Below are 14370 nucleotides of genomic sequence, written 5' to 3'. Positions count from 1 at the left end.
ACTTGGCTGGCTAAACAGTAGAAAGGCAGAAAACAATGTAAATCGATGGTACATGAAAAGAGAAAACAGAGAAAAAAAAGACTACTTTTGCCTTAAAATCCCATAATGCACCAGGCATGTTGCTATCCAAGGCCATTCCCACTAGTCTGCAAGTAATACGCTAACATCAGTCAAATACCGCCATGCTTTAGTAGGAAATACTTCTCAGCATACTTTTAGTCATAATGGTGTCGCCTTGTATTATTCCCAGGTGCAAGAATTCAAAGAGTAAAAGTTTAGCGGGAGTGAGTTACTTTTGGTTTCCAGTGATGGATCCAGCGCGTTGTAGGCACTGGCTAAAGGCTGCGGAAAATCTGAAAATCCTCTGTGTTTGTAGTCAACATTTCAAACTGAATGACCACAAACACAGTGTTTTAGGAAGGGGAAGAAACTGTAGTTCTGTCAGTTACACCTGAAGCAAAACGCCATCGCGTAAAGGTAAGAAAGCTATTGCTATTGTTCCATTTTTACCATAATGCTGTTTAAAGAGCAGAAAAACTACAATACAATTTTCAGTGAAAAACCTACCCTTACAATAACTGTTCTATTAATAACCCTCTGTCGATCCGACTGTCCGTGGGCGGGGACACAAAAATGCGGAAGGATAATCTGTAGTTTTCACGAAATCGTTATGCGTCATCCGGTGGACTTTTGATGACAAATACGCGTGAATTTCTCTGCCAAGGTAACACGGAAAACAAAACATTGTTCATTTACATAAACTACCGACACTGTAATAACACAAAACGGGTTGAAAACCGATAAAGTTACACTTTAAATTGTAGTCTAGATTAGCATTAGCATAACTAAAAGTGTGGTAAAACTTGATTTGGATTTGTTTTCGCTTGGATTTTGCTATCACTAAAAAGATATGCCAAAAAGACAATTCCAGAAACAGGTGAACTGCAGAAAAACAACTAAAAACGAAAAAAAAAAGGATCAAATAGTGTCTAACATAAAGCTAGCCAAGTCAGAGCCACAGTGATAACAGAGTACACTTTGCTAAATGACAGGATAACTCTGAGTGGTTTCACAGACGTCATCAACAGAAATGAGTGTGAGTGTGTGTGTGTGTGTGTGTGTGTGTGTGTGTGTGTGTGTGTGTGTGTGTGTGTACGTGTGAGTACGTGTATAAATGTATGTGTGCGTGATCTCATCTGAGGATGAAAAAAGAGGGCAGTCAGTCCAACAGGGGACAGTTCAGACACAGAGATGATAAAACATTTGACATTAGTGTTTTTTACAGACAAATAAAAATGCTTCTACATTAATAACGTCATGATTCAGTTAAATGTCTTAAGATCAATGCTGAAAATACACCACCAATTTAAATCTCATTTCCTCCTTTCACATATGAATAGAAGTGTTAAAATGGTGATAGAAATGATCTTTTCTGCACAAATTTCACTTAGCTTTACTGTTATCTGTCTATATTTGTGCTGCTGCTACTGTGTCAAACTAAACTTCTAGAGGATCAATGCTCAAGTCACCAATGCTAGACCTTCAAAAAACAAAAACAGCACACGTCATGAACGAAAGGCTGTTTCTCTTTTTCTCTGTGGCCCAGTAAAAGTAAATCTGGTGGAAAGCTGAATAAAGCCTAATCTTTAAACTCTTGTCCAAGTTTATTGGCTTCATCAAATGGTACTGGCAGTATGGTGGTTTTATTCTGTGCGACAGTAGAAATGTGTTTAACAGTAGAGATTTTGATAAATCTATACCACGACAGATCGGGTACAACAGGACTAAAGGCACTCCGGGGTAAAAGGCGCATTTTACTTTATTCTCTATTAAACCACTAAATGGCACAAAAATTTACCTCAGCACTTTTCTTAAAGGTGCTGTATGTACGTTTTTGACTGTACTAAAGCATAAAAATACCATAATATGTTTGCAGATATTTAGGAAACATAGTTCACAAACTTGTTTCTCTGAAAAACACTTCTACAGCCAGTTATTTTACTTTGAAATGTGCGTTCTGTGTCAGAAAGTCTGTTTTTGTTTTGATCTGTGCGATACCACACGTTGCTTATTTACCCAATAGTATTTCGACACCTCAGGGATGCCAGTGGGCGGAAAACACAGCATATTGCAGCCATGGTAGCCAGAGAACATGGTAGATCGCAGATACTACCCGACCTAAAAAGCCTCCACATCCATCTAAGAATTTCTATGAAAGGGAGCATATTAAAATGCGATATCAACTCATCATTAATCAATAAATCAACTCATCAACTTACAGTGTGTAAGTCTCCTCTCATCCCATTGTCAATTGCGCTCCTCAATCTGGCAACCCGTGTGAGTGTTGAGTCTGAGCAGGAGGGGGTGGGAAACAACGAACTGCAATATTTTTAATTTAGACTGCAGTACCCATTTCAACCGCTAGTTGTCAATCTCACATACTGCACCTTTAATAACCGCGCTTGATGATGCGCGTGGAAATTTGGCTGATCCTTGACCCGATCGCAGACAGCAACGCAAAGATCTAATATCTAATGTTTTTTAAAATGTTGTAGATTTAAGTAGCAAATGAGAATCACTAAAATTATTGAGACAAAGGTCTTGTTAATGATTTTCAGTTTTGTTCAAGGTAATTAAAGCAACAGTTATTCAATAATGGAAGAAAAAGTATGGTATCTGGGGTAAAAAGCACAATAATTAACATGATAATAAACAGCCGGCTGACGTTTGCAGCCTTGGTGAGCAGAAGAGACTTTTAGACATGTATATATATTTGCTTTTAGACATGTATATATAGTTGCTGTGAAACAAAATCATACCATGAGGTTTTGTCCTACCGCCCACCTTTATAGTCACAGAGGCACGAGAAGAAACAGGAAGTTAATTACGTTAAGCTGACGTCGAGAGATCGGATCATTAACAGAACTGAAGCTAGATGATGTCTGCACCGAACCTTTCCACACACAAAAACCGACCGGCTCAGATTACTCTCCGAACAACTGACAGGCACGCGAGAAGCACAATAGCGGCGTTGTGAAAGCTCAGCAGAACGAGTGTAAGAGGAGCGAGATGCTCAAGATAGCCATGCCCGCCTCAAAGTGCTGATGCCACATTCAAAGGTCACCCCGAGGAAACTAATAAGAAGTCTGAGTGTGAATAAAACAGCGCATCTAGGCCCATTATGCTTTTTCAAATATAACCTTTCATGCAGTGTGTTATATAGCTGTTTGTGAATGTAAAAGGTCAGCAAAGTTTTAATGGTCAAAGTTATTTTCTCTTAAAAGAAAGAATCGATTCTGAACTGCCAAAACAAGTCGTCAGCAATTCCAGTCTTACTTCCTGTTACAAACCTATGTAACAATGCAACAAATGTGCATAATGCCAGCCTATGGTCTTCATTGGTTGCCCGCAAACAGTTTAATTTGACCCCACCCTCAAACACTGTAGTTGCAGCTGAGACTGGAAGAGTTTGGTTTCCGACACGCGCTGTAAGCGGTAGACCAATCATAACAGACTGAACCATCTGACCAATCAGAGCAGAGTAGGCTCTTAGAAAGGAGGGGTTTAGAGAGACTGAATTTGCGAACAAACCGTTTTCAGACTCTTTGAGAAATGAGGTGATTTGTGATGTATATTATAAGAAAATTAAAGTTTTGACATTTGATGCATGAAAACCTATTATAGGACCCCTTAAAAAAACTAAATTAGGAACCTTTAAAATAGCATAATAGGGACACTTTAATTATTCATAATGATGAATAATTGAGGAAAGTGAGGAATCCTCAACAAAAAATAATTAATATTCAAACAATGTTAATAGTTGTTTGAACTACGACTATTACAAGTATAAAAGACAAAATTATTATATTATAGTTTTGTCTGCCCATGAAAAATTCGCTGAGTGTTGTCGGTATTTACCAGGGTTCTGTTGCACGTTAGGTAAGTGTTTTCAGCATGTTGTTATGTAGTTGCTCGCGTGTTCTGGTTTCATGCTAGGGCATTTCAAAGTGGTTTCTTACCCCTAAGGGGCCGTTCACAATGCAACATGTTCTTGCATTTAAAAATGAGAGCCGCAAAGCAGAGAAATGCAATGTCTTGAGATACGTTTTTAGCATTTGCTCTTCTTTTAACTTGACATACTGCTGTAATAAAACTGACAGTTGCATCCGGTCCCACTGTTTTTTCAGAGCCATCCGTCTAGCACATGTTTATGAACAAAACTATTAAAGAGCAGTGTAGTGGAACGCAAAAACCTGCTCCAAAAAAACAATTAGAACTCAAAAACTGAAAATCATTTTGTTATTTATTCACCTTCATCATTCCAAACCTGTCTGCTAATATATTTTTGCTTGGAACACTAAACATTTTTGAAGAATTGTTATGCAGCTCTTGCCAAACAGTTCACAGTGACAAGGATAAAAAAAAAAAAATGTAAAAAAAAAAAAGGAAATATAATAGCTTAAATACAACTCTGCCATATTCCCGAGCTATATAATATTATATAGCTGATATAATATTACCTCATTCTGAAACTCATGTCCTAATCCAGATCATGGTCACCATGAACTATTGTAATTTTGAAAGAGTTATATATTCCACGAAAATAGCAGCATACAGTCTTGGACCAAAGGTGAGTAAATAATGAACCATTTCTCTTAATTATTTAGTCTGTTTTATCATTTGCCATGTAAAAATTAAAGTATAATTGTGTGGTTAATATTATTTATATTTAATTTTATATGATTTATATGAGTTATATATAGTTGTAAACAAAAATTTTCAACATGACAAATGTTTCACGTGGTTTCCCCAAATTCAATTGAAAATGCAACTTTTAATGACCTCTGCAGTGTCAAAATTATTCAACCCCTTCATGGTCAGCATCTTTAGTACTTAGTAGAACACCCATTTGCTGTTATGTCCTGCTGCCAACAAGATGTATAACCATTTTCTATGGGGTTCAAACCAGCTGACTATGATGGCCACTGTAGAATCTTCCAGGACTTTTTCTGCAACCAAGCCTTGGTGGAATTTGAGGTATGATTAGGATCATTGTCCTGTTAGAAAATCCAATGACACCCAAGCTTCAGCTTCCTCACTGCCGGCATGACGTTTTCTCCTAGGATTTCCTGATACTTCAATGAATCCATCTTGACTTCCTTACGCTGCAGGTTTCCAGTGCCAGAGGATGCAAAGCAGCCCCAGAGCATCACTGAGCCACAACATGCTCAACTGACAGAGTGTTCATTTTAGTATAAGCTTCACTCTTATATACCAAAATGTTTAATCGCTCCATAGAACAGAATCCCAAAACTTCTGTGGCTTATTTATATGATTATGAGCACATTTCTTGTTCTTTTGGGTCAGTAGTGGTATAAGTCTTGGAGTTCTGGCATGGAAACCTCTTGTGTTTAGTAAGCGCCTTAATGTGCAAGCTGAAACCTCAGTGCCTGTTGCCTCCAAGTCTTGCTGCGGGTTTTTTGCAGTCACTCAAGGGTTTTTCTGAACATGCCTTCTCAGAAATCTGCTTGCAGCCGTTTATAGCTTCGTTTTTCTGCCCTGTCCAGGTAGTGTAACCACTGTTCCTTTAACTTTGAACTTGTGAACTATGCTTCCAACAGTGTCTTTAGGAACATTTAGTACCTTCGCTATCTTTTTGCATCCTGTTTCGTGTTTATGAAGGGCAAAGATATCTTCTCTAACTTTTTGGACCTTTTTTTGACTCAGCCATATTTCTAACATGCAGTCAAACGTGACACTCAACAAACCTAGTCAGTTCAGATATTTCATGTGTTCTTGCTCAAGCACACCTGGTGAAACTAATGAAGCCCTTGATAAGGTTGCATCAGGTGTGCTTGAGACAACACCTGTTTTGCAGATTTGTGCTGTTGTGAGGGATTCTATTCATGGGGGTGAGTAGTTTTGAGACTGCAGAAGTCATTAAAAATAGCATTTTCAGTTGAATTTGGGGAAACATTTGTTCTGTTGAATTATTTCAATGACTTTATTTTGATATGTTCATTGCAAAATGTTCATTCAAATTTTGCCAATAAAGCTGATTTGCAATGGGGTTGAATACTTTTGATTACAATTGTATATATGTATGTATGCATGTATGTATATGATCTATATAATTTTTATGTCATTTATATATTGTATATGATTAGTGAAGGAGTGGACATTATGAGTAAAATTATGAAAAATAAAGACAATATTTCTAAGAGCAGATTCTAACCTGGAAAAGGTGTTTCTTGCATAGTGCATGATGCTGTCGAAGTCATAGACCTCTCCGAGTGAGTCCACCTCACCAGGCTCCATCTTCAGGAAGTTGTACTCCTGTCCTATGAGATGAAACCAAGAATGAGACTGAGGCAGGAAGTGATGTGAACAGTCATTGTCAACAAAAGAGGCTGTCTGCTTGTTTTTTTCAAAGATTGTTTTTATGGATTCATCATTATGACATTATCACATTTTATGGATTATTTCATTATTCTCTTTATTATAATAAACTCAGCAACAAGAAAAAAAGAAACAACTTTTCAGGATACTGCATTTTAAGTAAGAAATAATCCACAGCTAGCTGTCCATTACATGATTTAATGCACTCCGCAGAGGAAGGTTCTTTGCATTCATGTAGTGCATTAAAATCGTTTAATGCACAGCTAGTCGTGGATTATCCCGCTTATATCATGATCATTTGCCAGCATTGACAAGTTAAAGTTGTTATTGATGTAATGTATGGTTAATTTCGTCAGTTACGGCTCATTCGATCTAGCATTCTGCCACCTTAAAAATCAGACACAGAGATAAAGTATTGCATAACATGACATTTATTTGAATAAATTAATTATAGAATTTATTTGAATTAATTAGAGAGAGATGAGAGATGTATGTGAGTCTGTTCAGCATCTCTCTCTACAAACAATGAAGCTGTGAGTTTAATTACTTCAAAACCAGTGATGTAACCCATTGTTGCAGAGAAATATAATGTATTCAGTAGTAATCCATTCAGTAGCGAAGCTATTTTATTAATACAAGTTGCGGGGCAATTTCTGTTATTAACAAGTTTCTGTGCTCCTGAATATTTCTGTGTGCATGCAGCGCAATCTCCAATCTGTGTGCCAGTGACGTATGTGTGTGTGTGTGTGTGCGTGCTTCAATGAAAACAGCGCATTAATATAGAAGGGCGATTTATTTGACTTGGAACTACTTGTGCATTAAACAGTTTTTCTGCACACCTTCCAGCCAATCAGAATCAAATATTCAGACAGACCATGGTATATAAATAATTATGCAAAATTCAAATAAGACTTGCAGATCTTTATTGGAAAGGGTTTATCCAATGGCTGGATCCGAAATCGTGGTTAATCATGTTTGTTTGTTTTTTCGTACAAAGAAAGACTGGCATCACTTCATAAAATTGAGGTTAAACCACTGGAGTCACATGGATTACTTTAATGATGTTTTTACAACCTTTCTGTGGCTTGAAAGTGGTAGTTGCGTAGCTGTCGGTGGAGGGACAGAAAGCTCTCAGATTTCATTAAAAAGATCTTCATCTTTGTGTTCCGAAGATAAACAAATGTCTTACGGGATTGGAACGACATGAGGGTGAGAAATCAATGACAGAATGTTTTCTTTTTGGGTGAACTATCCCTTTAAGACCCTAAAGGCTTTCAGGCGGTGGACAATTAAGTTCACAGACTTAAGACACTAAGAGGTCCCTGATCAGCTGTGTGAACGTGCCATAGACGTGCAGATGTGAACAGAGCAACAAAACGCAATGTCTGTAACGTCCCCCAAACGTGTTGGAGAACGTACAAGTGTCTTGGTGGAAGAGTGGAGCAACGTCTCACAGCAGGAGCTGGCAAGCGCGGTGCAGTCCATGAGGATGAGATGCACTATAGCGCTGGAAGCAGCTGGTGGAAACACCACATACTGACTGCTACTTTTGATATCGACTCCCTCTTTGTTCAGGGACACATTGTTCCAGTTCTGTTTGTCAAATGTCTTTGGAACTTCTTTGGTTTGCGTCTCAGTTGTTGAATCTTTTTATGTTCTTACAAATACTGGGTTAGCATGGCAAAACCACAAACACTGAAGCACATTTCTTCTTATATTAAATTCTTCTTATATTCAAATATTTAATAGAATTAAGAGGGTAAAACACGGATACATTTAATATAAGTTCTATCATTAGCTTTCTAAAGCCACAGACATTTTCCAAACAAATGTCTGAATGCATGCCTCTGCTGAGAATCAGTTTGTGCCGTATAATGAGGATGAAATGAGATCCTTTTCCACAGATGTCTAACGACAGTCATCGTTTCAGGATATCTTGTTCATTAATGCTGCCTAATAAGTTGTGAAGGATTTTGGGATCTACATCTAGGTGCACAGCTGGTCCATTGTTGAGATATTTCTAGGTGTACAGGGACCGTGGAAACAAATGATAGTTTTTTTTTTAAATTAACTTTGCTCCATCATTTTAGCTCAGTTACTATTGATAAGCTGGTGTTTTGGCTATTTTTAGTGGATGAAGTCAGTTCTCCTCACGTTCACAGGTAACCAGTATGCAGAGGAAAGCATGCATTGCTTTATCATATAAAGGGCCAGATTTACTAAACAGGTCAAACTAGTGTTTTTTTTTTGGACCGTAAATGGTGCAAATACCAGTAACTCGACTAGCGCAAACCTTAGTAAATCATCTTCCATGATTCACTTAAGTACTGCATATGCAAGAAGGTCAGCTATAAAAAATAACCCTGTTCATGCCTTTTCAGCGCTAATTTTTCACTGCGTGTCTTTGGTAAACCCTGACATAGCCTAGTTTTTTAACACCAAAAGAGGGTTTGTACTGACGCAGGCTGTTCGTAAATCTGGCCCAAAGTATGATAATGTATGTATTGTTTTATCAAAAAATAAATAAATAAATAATGCATAGGAATACAAAAAGCTCACAGGAAAAAGCAAACATAAACAGTTATTAATATTTCGCTGGTTTTTGCATGTGTTCATAATTTCTTTGAAAGACAGCCTGGCCAAATATCCCAAATTAAACGACTGACTCTGTCAACTGTGCAATACGCTTACAAAATCTTTAAAGTAGTGGTGAAAATCAAGATTTTAATGTTGTTTATATGTCTATGTGGTGTTTTTAATATGCTTAAGACAAACCATGTGCAAACTCATAAGTTGACACCATTGCTGAGTATTTTCTCCTTAAAACTGCAGTGAACCAAAGACAGTCTCAAAAACACGCTTGAAATCGCTGGTGTTTCTGACGTCACAAACTACCTTGTAACCAATCAGATCAACGTGTGATCGTCAACGAGTGGATCTCTGAGCTGAGTGAGTGAGTGGAGGCGGGGCTTGTTTGCATATTCATAGAACCGCGTATGAGGCAAGGGTGTGAAGTATTTTAACAATACTTTAATAAAGGGTGAAGATGTCCATTTTCCTAGGCTGGACATCACTTTTGGTCACTACTCTATTTATAAAAAAAATGAAAAAAAAAAGCCATTTAGTGTGATATTTTGTTATCAAATGCATTTATGCAGGTTATGAGTGTCAGTACATTTGAGGTATAACTGTATATTAATCATATGTTGCAACCAACAGTCAGAGTAAAACTGTATTAAGTAAAACTAACAAATATTTTGCCCAACATTCATGATAAGAAATGAGTACACAGGTGGATTTTTGCTGAGGTCAGCAGTGCAGAATTTGGGCCATGTTGTTCAATCGGGTTGTTTTCCCTGAACGATGGTACAAAATCGTCTTTTATGCTTGTTGGTGGAGTGCTGACCTCACCTCTACAAATGACCATGACAGTATTTAGTTACACGTGTAATCTGAACCTCCAATACAGATCATTTCAGGCAAACATGAGCTATATTTGACTGTTTTTTTCCTACCTGGCTGAATGTTGTCCCGTATAATACTGACATGCTCGTCTCTGTCGGGTCGCGTGTGCTCATGCCAGAATCCGATCACGTGACCGAGCTCATGCACCACAATTCCAAACTTATCACAGTTCTTCCCGATGGATATAGCCTGCGGACCCCCTCCTCTCCGGCCAACATACGAACAGCACCTGCAGAGGTTCATCGACATCACAATTAATAATACTGCATGAATCAAACAAACTGAAATATTAAACATTTCATTGGTCACAAAATTATTTTTTGGTGTCAAACCTCATAAAAGCTCTTCTTGTGATATAACATCCTTGTCATATGTATTGCATTTATCATAATAATTGGTTGAATATCACACAGATAAGTCTGGGTTATATTTCATCCAAAAATCTAAGGGAATATTATATTATTATCGTTATTATAAATATTATTCATTATAAATAGTAATTAATTACAAATGTTATTAATATTTATAGAATTCTTATTTAATCTGTATAAATATTCATATTGTAATTCATATAATATTCATATATTTAATGTAGAATTACTCAATTTAATACATATATAAAATTAAACCTACTTTAGGACCAATTTTGCTTTTTTTTTCATGACAATTAAGCATATTTTCCACACAAAAAATGTCATTACTATAAAACAAAAAAAATCTAATTTCATTACCGCTAGGACACACTTTTTTTCTAATAACATAATTTGCATAAATTACATTGTGTAAAACAAATACAGTAGTACCACAATGTATAAATACTTTATGTAATAATCATTGTTTAAATACATACACTCTAATCTCAAATTTGGGTCAAATATGGACAAACCAAGCCGTTTTTTAACCCAACGTTTGGGTTTGTCCATATTTGACAAAAATTTGGGTTGAAACAACCCAGCATTTTTAAAGTGTGTTTTTTTTTCACATTACACAGAAGCATATAGTAAGCTTCATTTTATTTATTCATAATATAATTTTTTTTTTTTACATAAAATGTTCCTTTTGAGTGAAATACTGTTCTTATCTTGGATCACAACACACAAGCATGCGAAGTTACAAACTGACACAGAACACAAAGTGAACTCGAACAAAATGTCATGCATCGTTTGTTTTGTAAGTTTGCTTAGAGCTACGTGTTGCAAAATCCAGAGAGAAAAGGGGTGCCTGTGCGCGATAAGACACACACCGACACACAAAACACACAATCAAACAATCCCTTTCTGAAAGCACTGGGATATGTGGGAGAAAAACTGCTGAGAGCTCGCTTGCCTGCGATCTGCGCGCACACACACAAACCCACATGTGGGTGCAAAAGATCAGTCTTTAATTATGGAGCACCCAGCGGCTCGCTCCAAAAACTCTGCCTTGAACTTTGCACAGCACAGAGAGGAATCGCCTGAACACACACACACACATCACACACACACAGGGGCTCATCAGAGCATTGGCAACTAATTGGCTGCCTGTAAAGGGGAAAAAATCTTAATGTTTTGTCACCTCCACACACACACACACACACACACACACACACCAGTACTTCCACAGAACTGAAAACGCCTGGCAAAGCCTGCACAGTGGTATAGCTTATGAAGTTCCCCTCGCTGCCCGACCGCAACGGCACATCTACTTAAACAGTGAGAAAGCAAACAGTCTGCTACATTTGTCTCTGTCAGTATGACTGACTTTCTTCATTTGCAAACAAGCTCATTGAGGAAATCATTAATCATTAGTTATGCATTTGTCTCACTTTTAATTTCTAGCATTGTATGTTCTTATTATGTGAAATGAATGTGACGTTCTAAAGGAAACTTTTATTGCTCTGAGATGTTGCTCTTTAAATCACATTTCATTTCTGGTATCAACTTTGTTTCTCCTAAAATTCACTGGGAGCAGTAACAATGACACCAGTGACATTGTTGATATACAGTAACATGATAACTACTACACTAATAGAATATGAATGGCACAGTTAGGATCATTTGTTTTTGAAGGATGATGAGAAATGGTCATATTAAAATCTCTGATATGTATCTATTATCATTATCTTGTATGCATTATCATCATTATTACTACATACATTAAAGGTGCAGTCTGTAGTTTTTCCTCTTTGTCGCCATCTCTGTTCAAAATCTGCAATTGCAGTTATTCGCGGAATTATCAACTTTACGTGGGTTGCGCCTCGGCACGGCACAGCGCGGATGAATCCAATGTTTTGAGGAGAATGTGCGGCTGTCAGTGTGGATCCAGCCGGTGTGGATACTGTCGTTCGCAATCACAGATTCTACTTCTTGAAGTATGACCAACATGAGAATTTTCACCGGAAAATGTCGTCTGAACAAGTAAGTAACATCCCCTTTTGTTCTGACCAACTAAGGGGAAAAAAGCATTGGCGTAAATCACGTCGATTAAATCTAACGATCGCTTATCAAATCACGTCAAACCGTGCAAATTATACTTTGTTCTCAAATTGTTAATGTTAACAACATCAGCATTGCGTGACTACATTTAATGCCCTTCCGATATTTATCCTTGTTTTCGCATGGGCCGTTTGCAGTCTCTTTTTTTCTGTAGCCAATCCGAAGTCCGAAGTCTTTTACATTTGTCATCAGTTGTCACTGGTGATTGTCGTTTGAACCTTTCTGGATCCGCCATCCGAGACTCTTCTTTATGTGTACTTTATGTGTATTTCCCGCAGAAATCCACCAGTACCACTGGAATTAAAAACATTATTATAAGCTTACCGTTTTGAATCGAGCTACGGCAAGCAGATAGTTTTGAACACTGGCTGGTTATGTACTTGCTCAAACATTTATTTTGGATAATTTTTAACCCAAAAAATTTACGGACTGCAGCTTTAAGTTATAGTAGTAGTACAAATACTATTACTATTTTAGTTTACTTGCATGAATGAATCAAAGTGTGCTTTACAAGTTTACAAGTTAATACTGTATATATATTAAAGACTTGCCTTTGATAGAAGTCAATGAAGAAAACGTGCACTTTTTAGTTGTCTATCCATTCAGTGGATTTGTTTTGTCAAGGATGTGAGATTAGAACATTAAGTTAGAAGCTTTAGAGATTTCAGACTACATTTTTCATGATTTCAAGAAAAAAAGGTGCAACAACACACTTTCCAAAATTAGTTGCAACAAAATCCCACCTGCTCCTGTGTGTCCTACAATGCCATAATAATGTTGCACTTTTAAGGTAACAAATTGTGTAATTTGTTCAAACAATATCTTATTTCTTCAAGGTGCAAAGTTAAGGTCAGAATTTTACAGTAGGTTTTTCTTTTCGGTGTAACTTGTAGTTTTCCAGCAAACAGAAGCAGCTTAAGAGCAACACCGACGTGCCAACACGGTCTCCAGCGGCTGATTTGTGTCCAGCGGATGTGATTGTCAAGCTGGAGTCTGAACTATTGAAGCATCTACGGGGAGCCATTGTGCAAGGATAAAACACACATGTTCAGGTGACAGTCCCGTAGCGAACAGTGTGAGACAGACGGCTGGTGTTTCCTCAGCGAAGCCTAGAGTAATCGAAGGGTCAAGACACGAGGGCACACACACACAGATACACACAAATCCGTCTGTTGGCACACAAAGCAGATAAGCAGGAACAGAGGAACAGATCGGATGAAGAGGATGGAAAACCACTTGAGCGATAAATCAGGAAGAGACTGAAAAGAAAGAGGAAAGAAGGGAAAGAAAAGAGCGAAAAGCACACGCTCCACATGAGCAAGAGAAGCAAGCTTGATTCCTTCCTGGAAGAGTCAAAGGTTTCGTCCTCCTGCTGTGGAAACTCTCTCACACTGACACAAGACATGGACACACAGCAACACATACACACTCCTGTGAAGCTAGCACACATCCTCTAACAAGCCCATTACGACACACGACTTACCCACACGGCCGGTAGGTGAAGACGATGTAGCTCTCCTCTGATGTTCTCTCAATGAACGTCACACATGTGTGTTTTTCCCAGTGTCGCATAGCCTGTCTGAATATGGCTCTCTGGCTACCTGTACAACACACAAATACACACACACACACGGACTAGGAGTGAGTAGTGTGACCAAACTTTTAAAGTCACCATGAAACCAAAACTGACCATTCTCGTTTTTTTGTGGAATATTGCAGTATTTATCATAAATGATTTATCTGTGTACACCATTATTTATTTAAATTCATGTGACCTCATAATCTTTAAACAAAATAAATTCCCATTCTTCTTGAAACGACATCTCTTCTCTCATGACGTGTTTACTGGTGTGAGGGCGCGGTAACCTGTCTCTAAAATGAATTCCACCAATAGCAAACTACAACCATCCAATCAATTCCACAAAAACTAAATCAAGTCCCATCCCGCCTTACATTTTTTCTTGTTCAAGAAGCTGTTTCACTCGGATATGCATCACAATAGGGAAGAAAAGACTAACGCTACCTCTGTTTC

At 37.6% G+C, this 14370-nt stretch overlaps 1 protein-coding gene across 1 annotated transcript in view; it reads right to left on the bottom strand.

Moving 5' to 3' along the window:
* bmp1a (bone morphogenetic protein 1a) overlaps window positions 1–14370 on the bottom strand; it is an 86860-nt gene that overhangs the window by 39329 nt on the left and 33161 nt on the right. The window contains exons 4-6 of the mRNA XM_081349668.1: window positions 13822–13939; window positions 9915–10093; window positions 6236–6341 (exon numbers count right to left, since the gene is read on the bottom strand). Coding sequence (XP_081205794.1) covers window positions 6236–6341; window positions 9915–10093; window positions 13822–13939 — 403 coding nt within the window. The remainder of the gene's footprint in view (window positions 1–6235; window positions 6342–9914; window positions 10094–13821; window positions 13940–14370) is intronic.

The sequence above is a fragment of the Scardinius erythrophthalmus genome, assembly GCF_964197995.2.
Source record: "Scardinius erythrophthalmus genome assembly, chromosome: 20".
Taxonomy (NCBI): domain Eukaryota; kingdom Metazoa; phylum Chordata; class Actinopteri; order Cypriniformes; family Leuciscidae; genus Scardinius; species Scardinius erythrophthalmus.
This window is presented reverse-complemented; position numbering and strand designations above follow the sequence as displayed.